Below are 26,444 nucleotides of genomic sequence, written 5' to 3'. Positions count from 1 at the left end.
AGGGGGAGGACAGGTTTCCAAAAGGAGAAAATACTTAAATAAGCTTTAAATGGATTTTTGAAAAATAATTCTGAAGGTGGAGCTCATCAAGGGCATGGATCTTAAATCTGGAAAGCTGCATGATATGTCTTGAGAGTTTGCTTGATTTGGTAGTCTGTTATTTGAAGAGAACAGGACAAACACCTTGAGGCCAAACACGTTGAGGCCAAACCAGAAAAGTAAGTAAGGCCAGGGGTGCACTATGTTTTGTTTTCCCTGCCTCTAAATATAGTAACTCTTCCCTTAAACTCTGCATTGCAGACATATTTATTTATTTTTACTTTTGCCTTCATGTTTGCATACTGTAAAGAGGGAACTAAGGTTGGCTGGCATATTGTGGGCTTTCCATTTCCCAGGGAGTTGCAGTCATAATCAAGAGTGTGGATCTGCTCCTGCAATACCAAAACAGGATTGGGATCTCCACTGAATTCCTGCTTTCTCCTGCTTCAAGCTGGTGGGTTGGCACTAATTTTTCAGAGTGATGGCTTTGGAGAAGCAATTCACAATAGCAGTTGTGTACTACTAATTGGATAATCATAGCATGTTGACACGGAGCAGAATGTCTGAGCCCCACAGTCTCTTGGCAGTTGATGCAGCCACACATCAAGAATAGGGAATTCTTGAAGGTAACTGTGATTTGTGACCTTGACCATTAGATGACTTCCAGATCGCCCTGAATAGCGCATTATCTGAATGTGTAGTAAAGGATTTGCTCAAAAAACTGGGTGTGCCTGTGGCTGTAAAGAAAGATCCCAGAGTTAATTATGTCAGCTGCAGAGCTGCTATACTGCACATGGAGAGCTACGTCCTGTAGTCTTCCGTGACTCATGCTTAAATGCTCTAAACAGGAGGAAGAAAATACCCTGAAGGATGACTTAAGGAGCCTGTGGTAGTGGCAATCAGTTTTTCACTCTTTGTGAAATACAGAATGATTCACAGTTTAAAAAAACCAATACCACCACAGCACTTGCTCAGAATTTGTCAGGAGACACCAGACATCTACAGAGTCAAGTACCTGTCTGTAAAATTGCTGAATGATAGGTAAGTCCACGATGGACTAACTCGACACACTGCCTCTTTCTTGAGTTATGACATGCTCTTTTAGGAGTAGAAGTTCAGTTTCTTGAGATTGGCTGTATGAAAACTGGCACTGATGGTACCAGATGGAGACAGCAAAACAGAACGAAGTAGTTGGAGTAAGCCGTATATCTGTAGAGAACATGTCATTACTAGATGTCTGTATCATGCTCACTGCTTGCTGTTGGTTTCCTTCCTAGAGGGAGCTTGATCTAATGTAGAAAGGTTTCTTGGTTGATTAGAGATTAGAGATTATGTCATTGGTCATCTGTCTGAAGCCTCTCATTCCTGATATGCAGCATTGTGTAGCTCTATGCTTCATTTTCAGACTATGGGAGTTCACACCCCTTGAGTAGTATTTTAAATTTAATTTCAGAGAGGGTGCAAATGAAACCAGTTGAATCTGTTAAGTTTCATCAAGTATTTTGTGAAGCTTTCAAGTTTTGCATGAATCACCCCAAGTGTGTTGAAAGTGCCCTAAAGTTTTAGCAGACTTGGTCTGACATTTGATTTTATAAGAAAATACAGTACTAGAGAACTTTGCAGTGTTTAACTGTCAATGGTACCATATAGCTCTCACAGAAGGGAGACTAGGGACATACGTGACCTGTCGTTAAATGGTAGTTCATCTACTGACAGTTCAATGTCTGGAGTGTGCTGCCTTTTTCCCTAAAGATTTAGTGAAAAAATAACTTGGAGTATAAAGTTTTCCCAAAGTTCAGAAATGTTTCACCAGGGAATGTTTCTTAATTTTAAAAACTTTTTTTCCCAGCTGTGTGAACCAGAGCTGGACATATAATTGATTTATTTTTTTAGAGTGTTAAGAAAATATGTTTCCCATAAAGGGAGCTTTCTGGCAACAGAAATCCTTCTGGAGCTGAATTACAGTGTTATTTGCTTGCATCTATGTTGTTAAGACTAGTGTGTGCCAGTTTTCCAGCCTGTCCCAATAGCTCCAAATGGAGTAGTGTACCTTAATATATATTAATCCAGAGAAGATAGAGTAAATCAAAATAATAAGGAAGGCATACTTCTGCTGAACAGTTTTTTTTTCAGGTTAAGTAAAAGATTTGAAAGTTAGAGTGAAACCTTTATTCAAGCTACTGAGGCACAAAGTTACCTAAACCTCTTTAAAGAGCAGAACTTGCCTTCTCATGCCCTTGTGGTTCAGGGGCTGCTTCACTGATGTTATACAGACTGTATCTGTAGTCTTTCACAGGTGTAATGATCAGGAGTGAAGACCATCCTCTTAAAGGAGAACTTATTTGGAGGAGTTAGCTGTTTTCTGATTTTAAAATATCCTTTTGAGAATGTTGCAGAAGTGGTAATATATAAATGTGTGACATTATTCAATAGCTGATGAAGTGTGCTGAAATGAATGTGTTATAGTAGGTTGCAATGTGCTGTCAGTTGGTCTGTGATTCTGAATGCCTTTATTAGAAGTAATCAGTGGTTTACAAAGGGGAGATGAAATTAAAGGTCTGAAAACAAATACTGTTTACTGATGACTCACAAAGGAGATGCAGAATGGTAGTACTGCAGGCAACTGATGGCTCGGTTTAGAGGCAGAGGTATTTGTGGCCTGATATGTGTGATCCAACTGGGTACTATACTGACAGGTTTTGGCGGTGCTGCGCTTTGCTGTAATGTTCAGTGGGAGCTTCCAAGTTCTTCACGTGACTTCAGCCAGCAGTGAGTCAGGATGTTATTCCTCTGTGCTGCAATAAAAATGTTCAGTTAAAGACTAGGGTGGATATTCTTAAGGGCAGGCAGGCAAATTACATTTCTCAGTGTCGCCCACTGCAAGTCAGAGCTTTTAGAGTATTAATGTTTGATGATAAGTAGCATCAAGGTAGAGTAGTTGTGAAGAAGGTAAAAATAGTCTTCAGCTATGAAGAAGTTTTATTTCAAACCTCCCTCAATAAAACAGAACAGCAACTTCCCCTTACAGCGCACAGCTACATCACTGTACTCTTTTCTTTCTTGCTGCTATGAAATAGCTGCAGAAGCTTAACTTAAAACAGACTTGTTAAGCAAGTGAGGAAGTGTAAGAGGACGTAACCTGCTTGTGATAAATTGTATTTGCTTACTCTTTCTTCAAAGATTTTCAGCTGCGTGAAATTTGCTTTTCTGTCATATTCTGTCCTACGAGTATTTCTACAAATGCATTGCAGACCAGTTATTGTTTTGAGTTGGTTGCACTTAGCTAGAATTTCTTCTGGGTCTCAACTCTTAGTGTGGTTATGGAAAACCAGTGATTTCTTTTGGCTCTTTCAGTTAGGAACTGAAGAAACCATAAAGAAACTAGTACCAGCTCAGAGTAAATTATGACACCACCGTGTCCCCCTCACCTTCTTTTAAAGGATGTAATAAGAAAAGGAAAAGGGAAAAAAAGATTGGAAATTCTTGCCTCTTCTTCCCAAATATCATCCTTTTGGTTTGTTCCCTAATGGACCAACACTGATCTTTTTGTATAGATTGTGTGCTCATACTCAAATCTTCTGATGTAAATTATGGTAGCTTCATTGACTTCAGCAGAGCTGAGCTGTTTTACACTGGCTGAGGCTTACCACAGGATGTAATATGCTAATATATTTCTGTGTGGCACTGTAAGTTACATCAAGTTCTGGAGCTTCTCATAGTGAGAGGTTCTAGTTAAATGTTTTTATGATTAAAATTGCAATGTCAGATTTGGATGGGTGATAAATGTGTTAAAGTGATGGATCTGCTTTCCAGCAGTATTTGTTAGAGTGAGGTTTTTTTGATGGCTTAATCTTCAGCTGGCAAAACCAGTCACTTAGTTTCTTCTATTTTGCTCTTCTGAGTCTCTTCTCCCTGTTTCTCTGTCCATTTTATTCACTTCCTGCTCTTCTGTTTTTTCCCTGTCTCTCTATAGTCTTGACAGGGTTCTTGCTGGTTGGACACTGAGGGCAGAATGAAGAAGGTATCTTTGCTCCTCTTACATAGCTTTATTTTAGCATGATGAAGTCCAAGTGACAGAGAAGGTGGTAATTAAACCATGAGTTCTTCTTCAGGCCAGGTTCAGAGGAAGTATGATCATTCACTTGCAAGACTCTCAGATTGAAGAATTTATAGCTTTTTATAAACTACTTCATTTTTTTTTTTAATTTGGCAAAATATGTAAATTTACCAACCAACAAACAAAAAAAACAGATTAATAAACCAAAGAGAATAAATCAGATTATCTTAAAAAATTCAAGGAAGGAAACAAAATAAGGAGGACTCTGTTATCTTTTAATGGGTACACTGTGTTGGTCTTATCCTAAAATGTCCTGCAGATCAGTAAGTGTCGTATGATCCTGTAGTAATGTGTGTTGTCTAGTGTCGTGTGTTGCCTTTTTACTGCCCTTCTTTTTCCCAAGGAACATTGAATCCATTAGGGCAAAATTTTTGCTTTTCCTGGTACTTGGCAGGAGTGTAGCCCAAGTCAGCTTTGCAGCATTGGAGGTCAGCCCAACCCAGCTTTTGTGATTCTCAAGCTTCTGCTGGGATTTGGGCACACAATGGGTTTCTCCAACACAGCAGCTGAGATACATGGGTTGCCTTTGGAAAAGCAATATACATTCTTTCCAGTTCACCAGAATTCCCTTTAAATAAAAACTAAATCTTAAAATTAAGACAAGTTTTATTATAGCAAAAAAAGTCTTTTTAGGAAAACCTACGTCTTTGGTTTGTCCTGGATACGCATGAAAATACAGGCCAATCTGTAAGTTTTTCTGGGACTGGGTAGTCTTTTGAAATGCATGGACTCTTTAGCAAGGTATCTCTTACATGTGGCTTACTTTTCTGCCCATAATGTCAGCTGAATTGCAGTTTCCACCAATTTCTTCTTCCTAGACTGAATGGTTTGCACTGTGAGACTTTTTTTCAGATTATATATCATCCATGCATTATCTGTAAAACATTTTAATTTCCAGTCTGTGGGATGTCACTGGTTATTCATAGATCTCACATGATGATATTACAAAGGACCAGCTTGCATGCCCACACCCTTTTGGGGTTCAGGCAGATATTCATGTTATGTGAGTGTATTCAGTGCTTTGGTATACTATGGGTTTTCTCTTAATTTCTGCTTTTGCATGTCACATCATGATGTACAGCATCCCTTTTCTCAGTTTTCCTACAGCAATACCTTGTAAATAAATAGAACTGAAGCTAACTTTGTGGCAGGGAATAAATCAGTTTAACAAGCGATGATGTTAACAGCATGAGAGAAAATGCTAGGGCAGTCTGATCCCCCCCTCAGCATAAGTGGGAGTAACTCCACTGCCACCATTAAAGTTGGCCTTTTTGCTGTGATGACATCTGTGAGGTAGGGAAGTATGCCCTGGAATTTGGTAGCACTGTAATGCAGCTTTATTTACTGTGCCTTCAGGGTGATGAACAAGGTTTCGTTTCCCCTGTGTAAAACTCAACTGTTTCTCCTCCAGCCCTGTCCTAGAAAGTGCCATTTAAATGATGGGGACATATTTTATGAGCACTTTCACTCTGAAGGTGCCCTAACAAGATCTTAATGTTAATTGTGTAGGTCAGCAATCACTGCTGACTTTCAGACATCAGTGCTTGATCTTTGAACAGTCAAAAGCCATGGAAGGATTCACTTTCCTAATTTTTCTATCTTGCTTTTTCAACAGTTTCATCGCAAACCAGGAAAAATTAGAAAGTATCAATGACAACGAAGTTGGATTTTATGTTGGACTTAAAAATCTGTGAGTATATGGGATACATACTTAATAAAGTTGTTTTTTCATTATTTCTTTTATAGAAGCGTATAGTAACCTCATCAGAGAGCAGGCCTAACTTTGTATGTAATAGAGGACAGTTGTAGATCTTGCAGTTCAGCCTTGTTGAGATATGATCCACACTCTTATTTCAACCATTATTATCAATATGCTTTCCATTACATTTTAAATTAAATACTCATTGCATTTAATATATAGCATACATAACAGTTTTATGTATTTTCACAGGACTGTGGTGGATTCAGGCTTAAGATTTGTGTCCCGTCAGGCGTTTGCGAAAAACATCAACCTACAATACATGTAAGTAGGAACAGTGTCTGCCTTCTAGGTCAAAACTGCCCAAGTCATATTAATTAATTGTTAATTTATTTCTATCTTTTACCATTTCCTTCATAAAAAATGTTCCAACAAGGCAGAGTTATAACGGTCTTCTGTCATTAATTGACCCTAAGTAAGAGAAGTGTGGTGAGGAACTGGCAGAACATAGGAAATACGTGGTAAGGAGCTTGCAGATCATAAGAACATAATGTGGGATGGTAAAAAGACTGTTCAGTTCATTATCCTGTCTCTAACAATGGACTTTGGCTGTGTATTTAGTTGTAAGTAGTAGCAGAGAGGGTGCCTCTCTCAGCTGGGTGAGTTGGTGCTGAGGGTTTGCATCACACTGGGCGACATGAGTTTGACTAACTAATGGGCTGAACATGTTCTAGTAGCTACACACTGCAGCAGGAGCATGCGTAGAGAATAATATAATTTGATCAGTGTGCATGCCCAGAGACTGTGATGTGACAGTCCTGAACTTTGGTCCTGAAATGATCAAAAAATTCACTTTGGAAGCTCATGCAAGATCTGAACTAGTACACCCAAAGAAGAATATAAGAATGAGGTTACTTTCATACCAAAATGCAATGCGTGCTTTGTGAACTTCAGGAAGCAGAGTTGATGCTTGTGAAGCCTTTTAAGTGTGTACTTTAGAGTTAGCAAAAGCTGAACTGATCAAAGCTATTTATAAAAGAGCAAAGTTCTTTATAAAAGTACAGAGAAAAATGATCAGCTAATTGAAAGACTTTGTTTCGGTTTAGAGTAAGTACATGACCTTGGTGGAATAGACATGGAGTAGCTCGCTTTGCTATTTACATGGAAAACTGTAGATCTAGTTGTACAAAACATTGAGATCATGGGAAGGACTCAGTTCCTCACAGGTACCCTCTTCTAGCCAAGTATTCAAGTGTGTGTTTCAGTCCATCCATCTTTGTTAGATATACTTAGCACTTAACCCCTTGCTTTTGTTAAAGTCCTAATGAGACTGAGAAACATAAGGTGAAGCCTTGGGCTTGTAAAATAACTTCCTTGTAATAGGGAGGAACTGTTGAAGAGAGCAAAGGGCTGATTGCTTTGCTAATTAAATGGAATCACTTTCTGCACCTCTATTTTCCAAAGAAGGGAAATTAATTCATGTAGGGAGTGGATGTGAGCGACTGTATCTGCCTAAACCGTAATTGTTGTCCTTAATGTGGAACTGTCACTGGAGGACAGTAAAACACATCTTGGCAGCCTAAGAGACTTACATATTACTTTATACAGTCATTAATAAAGTAAATATCTTTTACTATAATGAGTTGATGATATAAGGGCAGTATCTTCTAAAATAAATTTGTGTTTACCTGTGTAACACTTGCTCACTGAATTATGGTTAAAGATGAAAGTTATGGTAAGAGTTATGATAAAAGATAAAATTCCATAAAGCCAAGTGCATATGCACTGGCTGTGGAAAATGTGCAATAAGAGCCTACTGCCTGAGAGGCACATTTGCAGAGAAAGATTTAGTCACTGTGCTGGGACAGAATCTCAGCTTATCATGGCAGAACAAAACAAATTCAGTCTGGGATCAAAAGGAATTTTGTGTTAGATTTTTACATCTTTTCCCCATTACCTTATCTTCTTGGAAGGCATCTATTGGAATACTGTATATAGATTAGGACACTGAATCTACACATCTTGAAAGATTACAGACAAGAGCAACAGAGCTGTAAGAAGTCTGTAAAGCAAATAATTTAAGGAGGCTCAGAGTCTGAATACGTTCTGTCCAATAAAGAGAAGACTGAAAAAGAACATTTTCCCTTTAAAGAAGAATAATTATTATGAGGAGAGCAATCAGTTCTCTCCACAACCATGACTACAGTGTGAAAAATAATGAGTTTAGTAACTCAAGGTAAGTAGGTGTTTGCAGGATGTTCTCAGTTGTACAGGGCAAGTAGACTGCAAAAGGTAACTTAGATAGGGATCCTCTTGATGGGCTTTTTTTTTGCCTGTTTCCTTGGGGAAATGGGTTTCATGCAGTCATAAAGTGTCTCTGGTTGCTTCTAACCAATGGTTGCTTCTAAACAAAACTTAAACAGTAAAGGTGACCATTGCTCAGAACAAGGAGACCCCATTAGAGATCCCACTTAAGGGAAAAGTATTATGCCCATATGACCTCCTAGGCACTTTAGAACCCATGTGAGCAAGATGTCTTTAAAATACTTTAGTCACAGGAAGAGCTTCAGCTGGAGCACACAGTCAAATGTGAAGTACATACCAATTGGTAAGCAGGCTTTACTAAGTCTGTAGTTCATGAAGCTCCTTGTTAGAAACAAATTAGGCTGACTGACATCTGTTTGGTTGATGTACATGGAATACCTGCATTATGAAACATTATGAAACTCTTATCCAGTTTCTTACTGTGTTTTCTCTTACTGGGGATTTAGTAATGTTAGCAGACACAAGATAAGCCTAGATAAGATGGAAAATCTTAAATGGCACTGCCTGCTCTATAAGCACATGACAAAGCAGTAAGTATGGAGGCATTCTTTGCAGAGGCCGATCTATTATCCTTGCAAGGAATGCATTTGTTTGTTTTCTCTGGCAAGTCTTGATGCACACTAAAATGTTTCTGAAAGCCCCAGTGAATCACTGCTTCTTATCAGCAATAAAACTCCTGTTGACTGCCCTGGGAATGCACTACCCCTCTTGTGGTTGGGACAGTGAAAACTATTAAGAGCTGAAATCATTTCACTTTACCAAGGTAACCTCTGAGTATAGGTCTTTGAAAAGTCTTGCATTTTATTTTGAAGCAGCAATTTGTTCATATTTATAAAGAAAAGAAATCTCCAGACACATTTTCTGAAGACTGATATAACTGTATAAGATTTAATTTTGTTGATGATACTATTACAATTTTCTTCTGTGAAAAGTCTTTGCTGTAGTTAAAGAGCTTTATTATATGAACATAGTATTTATTTCTTGAATCATATGAGAATTATTGGATAATAAGGAACTTACTAGTACACATTTCCTTATGCCCTTATTTTCTTGGCCAAACTTCTGTAGCCCAGATATCTGTCTAGAGTTATGTAGGATGAGAAAATCTGAATACTAACATAAATAGCAGGAAAATAAATGCTCTAATAAATATTACCTAAGAGTCATTAATAGCCTTGCTCATCTAATTCTGCCATTCTCATTGACTTTAGAGTCAAATTAGTCAACAGTTGCATTTAACAGGCTGTTAACCAGTCCTAGTTTAGTAAGGCTGTAAATTTTGTAAGTTTATCTGCTACTAGCAGTATTTTTAATGGACCTGTATAACACATGTGCCTGGCATACTCTCAATACCTTTCAACATAAAAATACTTTTCATAGCAAGTGTGTATTTCCAAAAATATTTTAAAATAGCTATTGTTATATGCCAGGATGTGTATGACTGTATCACTGTAGATTTGTGAGTATAGTATATACACACAGGTCTTGGTATTAAAATGCATTTGTATCTCTACACTGTTCAAGTTTAAGTAAGGCAGCAAAATGAAACCACTTGAGACCTTGCGGCAGATTTCCCCTTGCTTGCACACAGCCTTGCCCCAGCCAGCTATAGGCAGAGCAAGCAGTTGCCTGTGGAGGGAGACTGAGCGTAGCGAAACTGGCCCTTCACCTTTTCTCCTCAGTTCTCCTTAGATCTCTTTCCTCCTCTTCCTTTTTGTTCCACCTTGCCAAGAGCACTACGGTCAGTAGAGGTGTGCTTGTCTTGCTAGCTGTGTGAATATTTATGCAGCTTTTCAGGCTGCTTTTGCACTCCTCACATGCCACAGGGCTGCTTTTTAGCTGAATTAAGACTAGCAGGTTAAAAGTGAGCTTGATATTCACATGTAAAATAGGGGCATGCTTTTAACTGAATTTGGGTCCTGTCCTTAGGTGTAGCTTTGAGCTTTGTTGCCAAGCTTTGTACGCCAGACTTTTAGTCTTTTTTAGAAAAAAAAAAAAAAAGGCTTTAGAACCCCATATGGATCTCAGGGTTGCTTAATATGGTCTTTTTATGTGTAGCTGAATTGGGAAACTAATTTATATTCTCTCTCAGTGGAAGTGCAAGTGTAGCCCTCAACTACTCTCTAGTAAGTCTGGTAGTGATTTTTTCACTTAACATGAATTAAAGAGACTGCAGCAGGCATCTTTGTAATCAATATAAAGTGCTCAGTTTATGAGAAATATATGGAATCATAGAATGTTTTGGCTTGGAAGGGACCTTAAACATCATCCAGTTCCAACCCCCCTGCCATGGGTAGGGACATCTTCCACTAGACCAGGTTTCTCAAAGCCCCATCCAACCTGGCCTTGAATGCTGCCAGGGATGGGGCAGCCACAGATTCTAAGGGCAACATGTGCAGGTGTCTCACTGCCATCATAGTGAAAGAACTTTGTAATATGTAATCTAAATCTCCCCTCTGTCAGATTAAAGCCATTCCTCCTGTCCTGTCCCTACATGCCCTCGTCAGACGTCCCTCTCCAGATATCTTTAGCTCTCCTTTAGGAAGCTGCTCTAAGGCCTCCTGTTCTCCAGAACCTTCTTTTCTTCAGGCTGAACAAGCCCAACTCTCTCAGCCTGTCTTCATGAGCCATGTGCTCAAGCCCCAGATCATCTTCATGGCCCTCCTGTGTTGAGGGCCCCAGAGCTGAATGCAGTACTCCAGCGTAGCAGCAAGAAGCTGAGATGGGAACTTGCCATGCTCCAAGAAAGTCCAGAAATCTCTAGGAATAGAACATTAGAATAACCTTCAAAGTATCATTTAAGGGGATAAATCTGTAAGAGTGGTCTGAAAAATTTGTGTTGAATTACTCGTCAACTTGAAAAACCTTGAATTGCTAAACCACATGGGACAAAATGCTACAGTCTAGAAAGCACTAAATGTTTCAATCCATGATCAAGAATAAGGCACAGGAGCTTTTAATTTTTAATTTTTCTCACTATTCTTGCTTCCCTTTCCTGGTGCATATCAAGCACAGCCAGTAAAAATATGAAATGAGAAAGCTATCAAGGTGGTTTTGTTTTTTTTTAAACTGGAGTTATTAAAAATGAAAGAATGACTCTTTATTGTTTTGATAATTTTACTTAAATTAGCAGTCCATTTTCTTTTTTTTTTTCGGTGGCTCATTTGGAGTAATTAATACCTGCACAAAGTGTTCAGAAAGTAGCATATCTGGTGACATCTGGGTGGTAACTCTGGCTCACGAGTCTGAATAAGTAAAGGCTGTTCTTCTGTCTAAAGGTCTGCAATAATCCTCCAAAGCTAGGACCGTCTTGAGGCTAAATGACAAGAAGATACAGCTATGGCACTGCCTAATTCTCACAGTCTGTTGTTTGATAGAGGTCATAGCTCTCAAGCAGACAGAGAGGTGAGATGGGTTAGATGACTATGAGTAAGCTGAGCAAGGAAACATGTAAGCAGCTAAGAGGAAATCTTTAGGAAACATGGGACTTCAGTCTTGCCCATGAAGTAAGTGAGCTGTTATGTCCATACTGGGTTACAAGCAGCAAACCCTCTCACTTTCATCTCTGTGTTTTTAAGACAGTCTTCAAAATTTTATTTTTAAGGTGTTATTTTCTTAAAACAAAAAAGACAAATGCTATCACAAAGGATGGCTGGGTCTCTTCTGAAAGATGTTTGTGGCCCATTTTCAGATCTGTATTGTGAAACTTCAGTATTTAGAAGGTGTTGGTGGGAGAGGGATTCAAATCCCGTTTGATTTGCCTTGGTATGGGATCAGAGTTTGAGCCTGGCTTTCCCAATGGGGCGCCAGGGAAGATCACACAAAGTGAAATGGCTTCAGATGGATAGAGAATTCCCTGAGGAATCCATCTTCTGATAGTTAGGGAGTCCTCCTGATAGGAAAGAGTAGGATCCTCTGCTGTGTGGAAACCAGATGACCTGGAATATGTTGTCTCCCATCAGAGCAGTGAGTGGCATGGCCATCTGTCTGCAGGATAGCCCGTGGTATTATCTTTCTGGAAAGACAGGGTTTAGTCGCTGTCCAGGTATAAGAAGCAGTTGTGTGCCTTGTTTGGTAATACCAAACATACATCTGCATGTGTTGTTTGGCAGTGTCAGAACTGGCAGTGTTTTCCTGCATGGTGAGTGATGAGTCGCCTTTGGAGGGATGGGTCTTGGTCTGCTTCACATTACGCTGGTACTGGAGACAAAAGCACAAGTCTGTATGAAGATTCATCTTCCTTCTCCCAAGATATGGCTTATACAGACTGGGAAAAAAATCATAGTGGCAGTTTTTACTTAAATGTAACTTCTGTCCTACATGCAAATTGTACTTTAATTTTGATATATCAGATCAAAGTCTGTGAGACATTTCCATCAGTGTCTGCTACAGGGCAATCCAGTCCACATGACTAATGAAATAGTAGCTCATCTGTTTAGTTCTCACACATTGGGACTGGTCAATTTATAAGCTTGAGGCTGTTATTTGTCAGAAGGAGTCAACGAGGAGATACAGTAAATAGAATCTCTTTAAGTTTCGATTCTAAACATTTGTAGAAGATCCAACTTGTAAATTGTCTCAAAATTATCTTGTACTAAGAGATTAAGGACTGAAAGTCTGAGAAGTAAACACTGTATTCTTTAGTCAGGAATTTAAAAAAAAGAGGTTTAATCCCTGGTTTTAAATGCAATTCATCTTTAACTATGAAGCCCCTATGGCTCCTTTATAATACCACATAAAACTTGTGGTATTTTGTCTCATAACACTGATTTGCACTGTACTGTTGGCAGTTACACAGTTTTCTGCTCTCACTATCTTTAATTGGTGGATTGATAAGACTGTAGAAACCCAGCACTATTTTGCTTTGGGGTGGAGAATGTGATTTTGTAAGCCTGGGAGAGGAGGAGTATTTCTGATTCAGATGAATGTTTCTTTGCTCTGCATAATGGGAGAGGACCTTTCACTTAATTACCACTGGAAACCATAAACGCTTAATTGACATAAAAAAGCCCAGTGTAGGCATTTTAAAGTTTTCCTTTTGATCTTCCATATGGGTGCATATTGTACATGCAATTTGAAAAGAATAACTAAAAGAGGCTGTGACACGAATGTGTGCTCGCATGTGAGGAGGGCTTATGTGAGTACAGAGCTTAATGCAGCATCAAAGAAAAGGATACACCCATTTCAGTTATGAATAAATTGAGCATGTAATTAGCACCTGGACTTTACAAAATACTTTTGAAACACAATTAAATCTGCTGCTTTTCTGCAATGAACAGAAGTGCTAAAAGTGAAAATATTGATCCTTGCTGAGTTTGATTTTGAATGCATTTGACTTTAAACCATAAAACGAGACTGAACACAATGTCTTTACAACTGAAGTAAAAGGAATAAAGGATTTTTAGAGCTGGTTTGAGTCCTTAATTTTTTTAGGAAACACAAACTCTGTTTTCAGTGTAAGAAGAAGCAATTCTAATTAATGCAATCTTTCTCTTTTCCCATAGCAATTTCTCCAGAAACAAGCTCTCAAGTTTGTCCAAGAAGTCTTTTCACCATCTGGGTTTGTCTGATCTGTAAGTTGTCATTTCTTAAAATAAAGTTTATTTCTGGCTGGAATGTAAGAAAAAGACTTTAAAGTTTGTTCTGTTGAAGGTAAAGGTCCATCAGTGATTATGAATGAAATTCTGATCCAAAGAAAGCATCAATGCTGGACACTGAAATACAGAGAGGTTTTCATTCCAGGCCTTCAAGAAGGTCAGCTGAATCTTTTAAAACAACATAGAGTTCAAAATAACCTCTGCTCTTCAGCTTTAAAAAGTTTTATTGTGAGATAACTTCACACAAAAATACTGTTTGCATTAAATACTTTAACTACTGAAAATACAGCCTTCTCCAGATCTTCAAATGAAGCCTCTCTATCATGTTCTTATATTGGCCCCACAGCTGCTATACTGATGGTTGGCTATTGAATTGTTTTCTTATTCTTTGAGTTACATCATGCTTTATATAATCATTTGGTAATGGAAGCTCTGGTAAACATGTATTTGTTGATCATTTCAATATTGCATTTTTATCCTCTGTTTTGTCAAGCAGAATTTCTGTACTGGTATACCTTCCAAAATTTTGTTCATCTTGCACGTTTGCTAATATGTGGGACTGCAGAGAGCCTGCTGGAGCTTTGGGACGGTTGGGGTTGCCAAGGAGTAGGAGATTGCTCTCCTGGAGTTCAGAGCAGAATCAGATGGCTGATTGCCTGGCTGTTGCCAGTCCAAGTACTGCAACACCAGCCTTGCAGTCCTTGACTGCTTCTGGTGGACTTCACCATGTGAGAAATGAAATGAGTAAATCCAAGTGCCACAAAAAGAGTTTATGCCCCCTACGTATGTTTTGTGAAGTTGGTATAATCACTTCCTTTATAGCCCAGGGAACATTGCTTACTGGAATTTCACAACTTGGTGGTGACCAAGCACTCTAATGGGGAGATGAGCTACTTGCAGAGTACTCACATTGCTGCGTGCCCTGCATAGGTATATTGGTTCTGAAGTCCCTTTTTCTTCATATGCCACATCTAGTCCCTGCCAAAAAGCCATTGTTAGTGTATACATGGCTGTGGCTTCTTTGTTTTGTAGTTACTGTGATCTCAAAAAAATAGATACAGGACTCAAACCAGTGCACAGTGTGAAGTTTGGACCTTTTGTGATTATTCTAAACAGTTAGTGGAGAAATGGAGTCACCTTTGCCGATCTCCCTGGGTTTCAAAAATATGAGTGGTTATACTTTAGGGTTAGGAAGCATGCAAAAAAGGAAATTACTGCAATTCTGAAGGCATAGTCTGCTCCCATTTTTTGGAGTTTGCTGCCAGAAACAAGTTTATTCCAAAGCAGAAATTAAGCCACCTTTGACTCTTTCCATCTCAGGTGAAAAGCTTCTTTTAGGCTGTGGGTGGATTGAGTGCTTATGAAAATTTGGAGGAGAATAATGTCAATGTTGCTTGTCATTCTGAAGAAATTGGTCTGCACCTGGTCAGAAAGAAGTGAAAAAGGATTTGGGACAGAGTGAGAAAATCAAATGTTACAAATATGTGATGGGGATTATGGAAATAAAGTTTAATGAGTCAGGGAAATAACACTTGGAGGCAAAACAACTGGCTAATGTAAATTAGGAGTGAATATATTTGTGTTGTTAATACCAGAGTTAAACCATAGCCATTCAGTGTCATGGTAGTAGAGGCAAGGTACTGGATACTGGGAGGTACTGGGAGTGAGCCAGACATGGGAAAAATGGATGGGGTGAAGTCAAACTGAGTAGTATTTGAAGTATGAAGCCAGTGTGTGATGAGGGACAAGTTGAAAGAGGGAAAGGCTACAAATCTGAGGGAGGGTGTTGTGGGCTTGGGAAAGAGTGGAGTGTAGGGATAGAAGAGCTAAAGTTTAGCAAAAAGAGATTGCACTGAAGTGAGATAAACAGCTATTGGGCAAGTGAGGGAAAGAAAGTAGGAGGAGGGAAAGCATAACCTGAAGGGAGGAAAAATAGTGCTAAAATTACTAGCAGTTGAACAATTCTGTTGATAAGTGGCTAATACGTAGGTGGAAAATCAGAAAAAGAGAGAAAGAAGAGTATTGGAAGGGAAATCTGGGAAGGAAATCGTACTGTAAATAAGTTCTGAGGAGCTTCGTCTAATGACAGGCAAGTGTCCTGTTAGCACTTCTGTAAATCAAAACATAAAGGGATGAAAAGTTCAGAATAGTAGGAGTAGTAGTGAAATAGGAGATATTCACCAGGTATTGTAGAGAAAATGCCACTTTTAAAGGCTTCTTCTTTCAGAACAAACTGTAGCTACAACTGTAAAATTACAGCAAACCAGATAAAGACATATTGATGATCTTCAGGTCCTTTCCAACCCTAACCTTTCTATGACTCCATGATTCAATGTAATTTGCTTTTGCTAGGTCAGATTCTTTCTTTCACCCAAGTGTGTGTGGAGGGTCATCATACCTCTCTCCAGCCTATGATATGCCTAACTCCCTTCATGGGTTTAATACAAAACAAAACAGTGGGAAAAGAGGACTGCTCAGCCACTGGTGAAGGGAAATTTCTCTGTAACAGGGAAGTTACATGATGAATCAGAAGATGGGATGTAAATCTTGCTGTTTTGAAAATGCATGTTGTGGATTTTGACCTAAGGGATCCTAATGTTCATTCACTGTCTTGCATAAGCAATTCTTTTCCATGCTTATGGTGAAGTCCAGCAAATGACTCCTGTGAATACAAATTGCACCTTCAGAGACTTGCAAGAATGATGCCCAGGGTGCCCAGCTGTTAATCCTCAAACAACTGCAGATGACTTTTGGGGGAACAGGTTACAGCTCTCATAAGCTGAGGTTTTTGTTATTTGCACACTTCATGTCCTCAGGAGACATTTGTGAACATAGATTCCATGAGCAGCTTGAGTTTTGTTTCTGTACATCAAAAATACCCATGAGATTTTGTTATGAACAATTGTTCTCCTATAATGAGGTGTCATAAACAGTAACTTGAACATGCTTTATTTGATCTCATGAAAAAATAACACTGGAGCATTTTTTACATAGACATTTGGTTGTTTCTGTTGGTATTTTACTTGGGTGTTATTGCATTACATTACTGTGTGGTTTTATTAAATTTTAAGCCTAGAATTTGGTACGTTTGCTAACCTGTGGTTTCAATTCCATCATATCATATAGCTAGGTGAAACATTTCTGTTTCAGGGACATTTTTTTCAGTTATTGTTTCTTTATCACATTACCTAAGGTTTTACTGTGAGATTTTTTTAGACTGTTGTAGTGGATGAATTTTGAAGGTTAGGCAAAATTCTTTTGTATGATTAGAGTTTGTTAGAGTTTGTCTATAATCCACGACTGCTTGACTCAAAAAAGAATTTACCACCTCACAGCAGTAAACCTTTTATTCATGAACTTTCTCAGGTAGCCGAGCAGGGAGTCAAGTGTAAAAGAGGAATTCTGATCTCTTCTTGACTTTTATGAAACAAAATGGAGCTTGGTGAAATGCCCAGCTCTCTATGTGATTCTGATTTATACCAGTGAATTGGAGATGGTAGTCAAGACCCCTGTGTGATCTCTCTGATCTATGACAGTCTGGATTCTTGGTACAAGAGGAGCTTCATTCTTTGCATGGAAACCATTATTGTCTTGCAGCTTGTGTTGTATTGAAGTTACTAAAGTTGAGTTGCTTATCCTTCTTAACTAAAGAGATCAACTTCTCCTTTTACCCAGCTGAGTGCTTGGAGTCTCCCTGTCCCCCATTTTTTTCCTGTGTGCATGACACATTCTGCATTCTAAATAAGTTGGGTTTTTTTTGCTCTAGGATATTGGTGGACAATCCGTTCAAGTGTTCCTGTGAAATTATGTGGATCAAGAAATTTCAAGAGACAAAGTTTTATACAGAAACTCAGGATTTATACTGCATAGATGACAATGACAAGAGGACATCGTTGATGGATATGAAGATCCCGAACTGCGGTAATACCCTTTTAACATAAATTTACTGCTAAAGTATTGTAAGAGAGAAAAAACAAACATGTTTTTTTACAAGATGCATTCTCAGGATAACAACAGCACTGCTAAAGGAAAAGATTTCAGTGGAGATACTAACCACTCAGTGGTCTTTCATCCCACATGGAATGATTCTGGGAGCTTCACACAGAACTCTTTTATTTTCTCTTGATCCTTTATAATGTGCCACTATTCAAATGCAGGAAACCAGAACAATTATAGGTAACACACAATTATATAAAATGCATGTGCCTTTGTTAAACTAAATAGTAGTGCTTCCAAGCTCAATAGACACGAAAATTTACCTCTGTGATTTTTTTTTAGGTATTTATGGTTGATGAAGTCTTTGTTTTCCTTCATAAATACAAACTATGGAGCTAGGACTATAGGAAGAAAAATCAGAAGAATAGCATGCCAATAAAGATAAATCAGCAATAGTTATGTTCTTCACCCAGATAAAACTCTACTGAGTTCATTTCTAAATGCTATGCAAAAGATAGAATCTTAGGTCTGTAGAATGTTGCAGCATACTGTTTTCTGTTAGCTTATATGGATCTGGAGATAGTGGAAAAAATGCTATTACAATAAGGACATCCTCTTACTTATTTTGTATACAACTTTGCTGAGTGTGTCTGGTCCCAGGGCAGCTGGTGAAAAGTTTCACAAGCTAGTTGAAAAGATTTGTTCTCTTCTGTGTATGAGGGGCAGAGGACGGGTGTTTCTGATACAGTGTGAGACCTGCTGGAGTTTGTAGTTTCTTCTGCAGGGAGCGAGGGTGCCCAGCATCAGGCAGGAAAGAAAGAAGTAAGGGTAGTCTCATGGAGGGCTGATTTGTATTGGTAAAGCTATAGTTGAATAGCAGGAGAAACACAAAAATTATAACCCTTTCTATTTGTACCAGTGGCTATTGAGTGTCCTTTTCTCCACTGCCTATATGGAGGGTGTGACACCCTCTGGTAGCAGCTGTCAGTAACTAACAGCCATGGAGAGGACCTGCTGCAGACCCAAGATGGGGTGTTTAATGGCAGTAATATGTTTTATGACCATGTATCTTGCTGTTGCTCATGTCCAGCTTTCTGCTGGTGTGGTGGTGTATTCAGGACAAAAATGATGCTAGTGTCTGGTGCAATCCATAAAACCCAAACCTGTCACAGGGAGTCTTGTGACCTGCAGAATCTGATTTACCTCAAGTGGGCGATGATACCGAGATGAGCTAAATGGAGCCAGCTTTCTGCTCCAGCTGGATGGTGAATAAATCTCCTGGATAGAGAAAGGTCTTCTGATGGACTGAGATAAATTAGTACTAACCAGGAACTCCAGCATAATCTTCTCTAACATTCCTGGCTGGCACATATAGAAGCCACCAGGTAACTAGGATTTTCCTTTGAAACCTTTGATGTTAAATACCCAGAATTAGACCTATGAAGCATTAATCCTTTCCCCTGAGTTCTTAACCATCTGCAGTCACAACAGACTTGTTTCTGACCCGGTGCATGCATGTGTACACATGCATGCATTCTGTTGGCATATCTTGACTAAAATACTTCCTATGGCAAGGAAAGGTTGCACTTCCAACTAGAGGGGGAAGAGGAGGAGAAAAGATGAGTATATACAACATTCAGATTGGAATTTGCAACATGTGGAATTTGCATATGGGAAACATGGTGCTGACGATCTGTGTGTATGTCAGCAAATGCCTGCAAATTATTTATGTTAGTTTTCAGGATTCAGGTATCACTAAACTTTACATAATTGGTGGGTTTTGCTTCATTTTGTTTTGTTTTCTCTTTTTGTGGGTCTTTCCCCTTAATATAACTTTTTCAAAACGAGCCAATGTAGCTTTTAGTAAAGATGACAACACAGACTTTTCCTAGGCACAGAATAGAGAAGCCCAGGTGAAGAAGAATGACCATGTTGGTGAACCTGGGCTGTGCTCTGGAAGATGTCTGAAAGACCCAATGTATGTCTCTTGCCTTCTGCAGATATTTTTCTGTGTTTAAAAGGGCAGGACAATTAAAAAACCACCAAACCCTCACTGATGAAGCTGATTTATTTCATTTCAGGTCTGAGAGGCTAATAGGTAGACCTGAAATAAACAAAGAATTCAGCTTTTGACATACATGAACTTTCAACGTCAAGAGAAATTCCTGCTTGTGCAGGCCTTTTCATTGTGTTAATAAAACATTTTCTAATTTTTTCTGCTAATGAAATGTTTTCATCCCATCTTTGGTTTGTTAATTTTTTTTTTTCCAATTCAGAAATTAAGCAAATGTGCTCTCTTCTTTGTGTGCAGGTATTATTAATTACTTCATAATATCATAGTAAGTGGCCTGTACAGTATGTGGTAAATGTGTTGGTAATAGGACATCTCGCTACTGTATACTGTTAATAAATCTCGTGCTGGTAAGTTGGAAGAGGCTACTGTGGTTTCAGGATCATAACGCTTTGGTTTGTAGTTAATTGGTGTGAAAATTAGCAAACTTCTGTGGTACTTATTGTTTATATGATGTAAGAATTCATTAATGTGCTGATTAAAGGCTGGTTGCAATTTAAATGTCATCAACTTTGTAATTTCTTTGCTCGAGGCTTAAAGTCAGGTATACTCACCATCTGCAAGATCCTTTCCAGCTGCAATACTACAAATGTCAGTCAATTATTATGATGTTTGCAGAATTATTTTTTCAGGTGTAGTTGAAATATATTTATGTGTGATGATAATTGTCAGACTGTTTTAAGTTTTAAATCCACACTGAATTACTATGTCAAAGGTTTTTAAGTTGCATCTACCATAGTAATATTAGAACAGCCTTCTGTGTAGGTGAATAGTGTTGTTTAATTTTCAGAGTATTTGCTGGTGATCTGTACAACATGGACAGCATCACCACCTATGTCATCCTTTCAGGTTTTTTTTTATTTCCACCTGATAAATATCATTAGAAAATCAAGAAAGACAACTAGATAAGTAAAAGCTTTGTTCTTATTTGTACCTCTGTAAGATCTGGCAGCAATTGCCACTGGTGTATTATTCTTGGAAGAGGGCATGTCCTCTGTCTGGGGTAGGGTCACTCAAAAGACCATCAGTCTGGAGATCACCTGGACCTCACTGAACACCAAGGAGTCAAGACCATGTCTTTGGGACTGGTTATTAAGGTGTTGGTTGCTCCCTCTGGTAGCCATTCAGTTTCTCTGTTGCTGTTGTTGAACTCACTGATACTGAAAGAAGTCTCTTTCTCATGTGGTGTTTCTGGGAGAGCCCTGGCTTCTATCTGTCTCTGTAGTTCCATGTGGATTATTTGTTGCTCTTTATCTCAGTCTGGAGATAGCATTTTGCCTTACGGGGTCAATTTAGTTAGTCAGATTGCTTTATATATGCTGGTGTGGTGCTTGATCTGGCTTTCGATTTTAGTTACTGTCCTAGCATAAGTGTCCTAGCATAAGTGTCCTAGCTTATTTAATGTACATTGTTTCTGTAGATGTTTTCTATTTTGTTATTGGTCATGCTAACAAAAGTCTACTGAACAAAGTGGCAAATTAGTTCCAGTTGAGACTGGCTGTTGTTTACATATGCAACCAGTCAGTGGAAAGGTTGGCTTGTCTGAGACCTACAGGGTTTTATGGGTCTATTTTTTTTTTTGTCTGTCTGTTCTTTTGCACATGAAGTAACTGTGGTGTTGCTCTTATTGCTGCTTCTTTTATATGACTGACAAGATTTTCGAAGCTATTGTAATGTAGCACTGCAGTCTAAAGAGCTGGGTTGCCCATTTCTTGCTCATGTTGGGATGCCATAAATTTTTACAGACAGTTGTTCAGATGGCTACGGATAGACTTGACTGGGCCTGGCTTCATTTCAGCCTCTTTCTGGTGACAGATTTTTGTCCTAGAGGTAAATAAGTAAATGGTCTGGAGGCAGGTGGTTATAAATTGCAAGCAGGGAAAAAGGCAAACTGAAGGATTGACACATTGATTTCTTTGAATTTACAAAAAAGTTTTCTGGTATTAGCGAGTCAATAAAATAAGCATGAGATCATAGGCAATCACAGTACAATGCAGTCTAAAACCACAAGCAAAGGCTTAATTCAGTGGGTGTTGACATTTTTTTCCATTAACAGCCAGACTTTACAGATAAGACTATCAGAAGGAAAACATTACAGGCAGAATGAAGTGAGTTTTAAAAAAGCCTTAAACATTGTCCATGTTTACCTTTCAGAATATTCATGGGCTCTCTAGCTTGTGTTGTTTATTTTGGCTCAAGAACTAGATGTTATGCATGATTTATAGTGGCAAACTGTTCTTATTTTCTTTTCAAGAGTTTTATCTGTGCTCATGGGCTGTATAAATTTTTTTTTTTTATGAGAGTTTTGACACTAATGGACTTTCACTGTTGCTCCACAGTTGAGTTAGAATTTTCCAAACATAATTAAAACAATTTTCATTACTCCAGCTTTTAAGTGAATATAGCGAATAATTTATGTATGTTTGAAAAGGCAACAGGAATCTCATTTTCAAAGGCACATTCATAACTTCCTTGTGAGCACACACTTTTATCTGTTCATGAAGCAACTAGTAACTTTTATATAGATGTGTAGACATATAATATGTAAATCAGGGTTTGTGAATGATGATAGTTGAGTATATGTGATGTATGTGAAAAAAGCAGAAATTTGTTTTATAATTCTTATTCAATTTATGCTTTAACTGGAACAAAGCAGGTTTATAATACAAAGCAGGTTAGAAATAGAAGTAAGGTACTATCTAAGGGAGAGAAACACATTATGATCACTCTGGTATCATTCTGAACTCAGTGCTTCATGCACATTTGCAGAGGTATTCTCTATGTCTGACTTGACGCCATCTATGTAAGTGTGGAGCTCTGATCTGCTGAGGGAGAATGGCTGTCTGTTGTCTGATGGTATTCTTGCTTTGCATTTACGATGTAACTAGGTGGAGACTAACAACTAGATAGCTGTATTCTGAAGTCTAAAGAAAATACTTTTTTCACTTTAAAAGTTGAGACATTTCATGAAGACATCCCTTCAGCCATATACTTGTTATGCAGTATATGTGATATCAAGAGTGAAACCCATCATTTTACTCGTTTATGCAGTTCTCTGAACATCTTCCTGTTTTGGGAGCATATGTTTGTCATCTTGCAGTATTTGACATGTTGGCATTGTTTCCAATATTTACTGGACATACATGAAGTTCCCCAGATAAAGATACAGGAATTGCAATGGCATTACACGTCCCTGGTGAATAATAAGCCATGTTTTAGAGGATTGCATAAGCTAGTTTAGGCCTCATTAAGTTACATTACAAAGGCTGTTTAGCTCTTGCTTCATCTGTTAAGCTTTCGGGTGCTGTGTTCAGCCCAACTGTCCTGAATGTATTTGGGGTTCTTTTGAAAGTTGTGGGTGGTCTGAAGCTTAAACATCAATTAAGTACAATTTTTCTATATGTAAGTTAATTTTCTTAAGCATTTGGGGAATTTGAGAGAAAACATGGCTGGGTACCTTCAGGAGACTGCTAGCAAGGTAATTGTTGACAAGTTCAATAGCCTCTATAGTCTCAAAATTCTTGCAAACTGTTGATACTAATACTGGGAAAGAGGTCAATTAAATGATTTAGGTGCTGCAAGATCCTTTGTTTTTTAGCATCTTCCTACTAGAACCCAGGTCAGGAGGCCTAAGGACAGTAAGAGAAAGGTGCAGAAGTTAAGGAGCTGATGTAAACCTTGGAAATGTAAGCCCTTCATCTGGCTTGAAGTATCAGCAGCAGCCTTCAAAGCATCTATGCAGCTGACTGTGGAGGACAGCTTGCTGTCCAAGTGAATTTATTCTGGTGCGTGGCTGTGGGTAGTTTTTGCCTGCGTGGAGTTCATGACACCTTTGAAGCCCTGAATGGGATGGCAGCTCTGCAGAAGTAGCATTTGTTTCCGTAATCATGAAGATGAGTTAGCAAGTACTGTGGTCTTTGCTGTGGCACACTCTGGCTCTACTTAAGTTTGCTAGTAGTGATAATTTCATTTAAACAGTGACTGATGGAGTGTTTAAAGGCAAAGTAAGGGTATATTTGCTCTGGGAAAGCATATTTTAAAGACTTATCTTCTAGTAGAGGCCATACTTGTTTAATTATTTTCTGTAAAAGTTCCCAGCTGAATGTGACAATCAGGTGTGACATGATTGGAGGCAGATTTCTTTTAGTATTTCAAAATATCTGTGTGTCTCAGTGGGCTGCCATACTCTGCCTCCAACAAAAAAAAAAAAAAAAAGATGTTCTTCCATGTAATAACAAGGTGGGTATTTTTTTTTTACTGTTTGTTTGGGTTTTTTTTTGTTTTTTTTTTTCAGATTTAAAGAGAAGTAGCTACAGGAGGAGATTTTGTCTCTCTCTGATTTCAGGTTTAGTTCAGGAATCTAACCTACCACTTTCAGGTTAATGTCCTCACCACCAACCTGTAGAGTGTTTGAGTCTATTCTAGCTTAACCCTGTCAGACTTGTGCAAAATTCCATGGTTATTGTGGAAAACACCCATCAAGGTTTGCTGTGCAAGATGACAAGCACATCTCTGTTAAGTCGTTCTTTAGTGCTCTATTCAATGACTATATATTCTCCTAAAGAGTTGAAGAGGATTTGATCTGGGAGAGTTTTCTTTAATTTACAGTAACATTCAGTGGGCAGAGTATGGAAATAATTTGGGGGAAAGGATCATAATCTAAGATTCTTTTTCCTCTTTCCCCCTTACACCATTCAGAATGGTGCCCTTACTTTCATTTTGGTCCAAGAGGAAATTCACATTCTGTTATGCATGATGCCAAAGTTACAGTAGGGAGATGGAGGACATGGTGTAATGAAAAGTTCCAGGCTTCTCTTCCCTGTAGCTGGAAAGGAAGGTGATCTGTGATCTTTGGACTCCAGAAAAAGGAAGATACATGTGAAATGATAATTTTTTTAAATGTCCCTCATTTCTGCTAATTCTGTATTTTATTTTCCAAATGTTTTTTGTTCTTGATGTTTGTATTTTATTTCATTTTATTTTATTTTATTGTATGCTATGGTTTTGTATTTTATTTATTTTATTTTTTTTTATTTTAATTGAATATGGTTGTTGTCATAATAGCTATATATATTGAGTATGTTGATTCTATGATTGTCAAACAACAGGAAATGGAAACAGTGATTTATGTTTCTTTAATTCATGTTTTGCAAGTAAACTTTTGGGGTATCCTGTTTATAGTGCTCTAAAGATGAAGCCAGGCTGATTTTTAGCCCCAGTGTTCTGCAGTCTTTAGTAGAAACATGCCCACTTATTTACCTAATGGCTGAAATCTGGCTCAGAGCTTGTTGGCTGCAGACAGTTGCTGAGTGAAACACAGGAGGTGAATCACATATCCAGCATCTCTTCCTCTTTTATAGCTAGAATTACTAGAAAGTTTTTTGTTATGTTTTTTTAAACCCAAAACATCCCATAAGAAAAGACCTTTGGAATTTTTAAACATTCCTGTATTTTCAAACAAGGCACAATTTTTGTAGAATAATTTAAGAAAGCTGTTTTTCTTACATCTTACATTAGCACAACCTGTTCGAAGCTGGTAAGACATCTGAAATTTGCAGATCCATGTGCACAGTTCTTAACAAATTGCATTGTCAACCATCTTGTTTTCAGGCTCCAGACAGTACTACTAGTGGGTGTTACTAAGCTGTACTGTAGTGTTGTAATTAGTTGTATGCTTCCTCCCTAGAGAGAAAAATCAAAACCAAGGGGAGCTAAAAATCTTGGAAACCCTATGTGACGCAAGCAGGCTGGATTTGAGCCACTGTATCTTCCTAATTGTTGGGGTTATTTTATAAATCAGCAGTTCTGGTAATCTGCCTTTACATGTTTTAGTTTGATAAATGATTGCTGGCTCAGTATTAATTTAATCATTCTGGTCTGATATATTTATTAAGATATGATTAAGGATGTCAGGTAAGGTTGGAAATGACCTTATTAAAATTCAAATGAATTTGGTAGTTTTCAGAAAAAATTGTCAGTTTTTTTCTTGGTTACTGCTTGTTCTTGTCACAGAACAGGTTAACCTACAAAAATGTGCTAAGCAAAAAAGAGATGCCATAGACACCCATTGAGTTACACTGCATCATGTCTATACCTCAGAGAGTTTGTCGATAAACCACTGAAAATCAGGAGCTTAGTGTGCAAAGGATAGCATAAATGAATACAGTATTGGATTTTTGGTATTCTCTCAGGTGCTCATTTCTTCCTCATCTCATTCCTTAGGTATTAGTGAGGCTAACTGACCATATTGAGAGGATTTCTTGGTGATGATTTTTGAGCAGCAGAACAAGTCCCAGAACTGTACAGATAAAAGTTGAAGCTGAAAAAATCAATCTGGAAATAATTTTGTAAAAATTTTTGTAACTGTGAAGACAGTTACCAGTGAAACCACATGATTTGTTTTGTCTTGCTGAACATCTCTTTCTTCTAAAAGTTACTGTACTGTATTAGATAGAGTGCTAGCTTGGTGCTGAGAGCTGAGTTGCAGACTAGAGAGTTTGTATTAATACTTACTTTTCCTTTGAAATACAGTCACAGTCTGGCCCTGCAAAGGCCGGTGTAAATTTTCTATGGAAAGTAGTACATAGCAGCATGAAGACTTTGAAAGCCCTCTAGGAATTTAGGCACATTCTTTTTATTAATTTCAATTGACAGCTGGAT

At 38.2% G+C, this 26,444-nt stretch overlaps 1 protein-coding gene across 6 annotated transcripts in view; it reads left to right on the top strand.

Moving 5' to 3' along the window:
• The window catches only part of NTRK2 (neurotrophic receptor tyrosine kinase 2), a 217,560-nt gene that overhangs the window by 11,775 nt on the left and 179,341 nt on the right, over nt 1-26,444 (top strand). For all 6 annotated transcript variants that reach the window (XM_057428725.1, XM_057428726.1, XM_057428728.1 and 3 more), the window contains exons 2-5: nt 5,772-5,846; nt 6,108-6,179; nt 13,685-13,753; nt 17,544-17,698. In XM_057428725.1, the coding sequence (XP_057284708.1) occupies nt 5,772-5,846; nt 6,108-6,179; nt 13,685-13,753; nt 17,544-17,698 (371 nt within the window). The remainder of the gene's footprint in view (nt 1-5,771; nt 5,847-6,107; nt 6,180-13,684; nt 13,754-17,543; nt 17,699-26,444) is intronic.

The sequence above is a fragment of the Pezoporus wallicus genome, unplaced genomic scaffold (genome assembly GCF_028554395.1).
Source record: "Pezoporus wallicus isolate ANWC-B61680 ecotype Strahan unplaced genomic scaffold, APGP_CSIRO_Pwel_v1 contig_708, whole genome shotgun sequence".
Taxonomy (NCBI): domain Eukaryota; kingdom Metazoa; phylum Chordata; class Aves; order Psittaciformes; family Psittacidae; genus Pezoporus; species Pezoporus wallicus.
The sequence above is the reverse complement of the archived record's forward strand: the minus strand, read 5'-3'. Positions and strand labels throughout refer to the sequence as shown.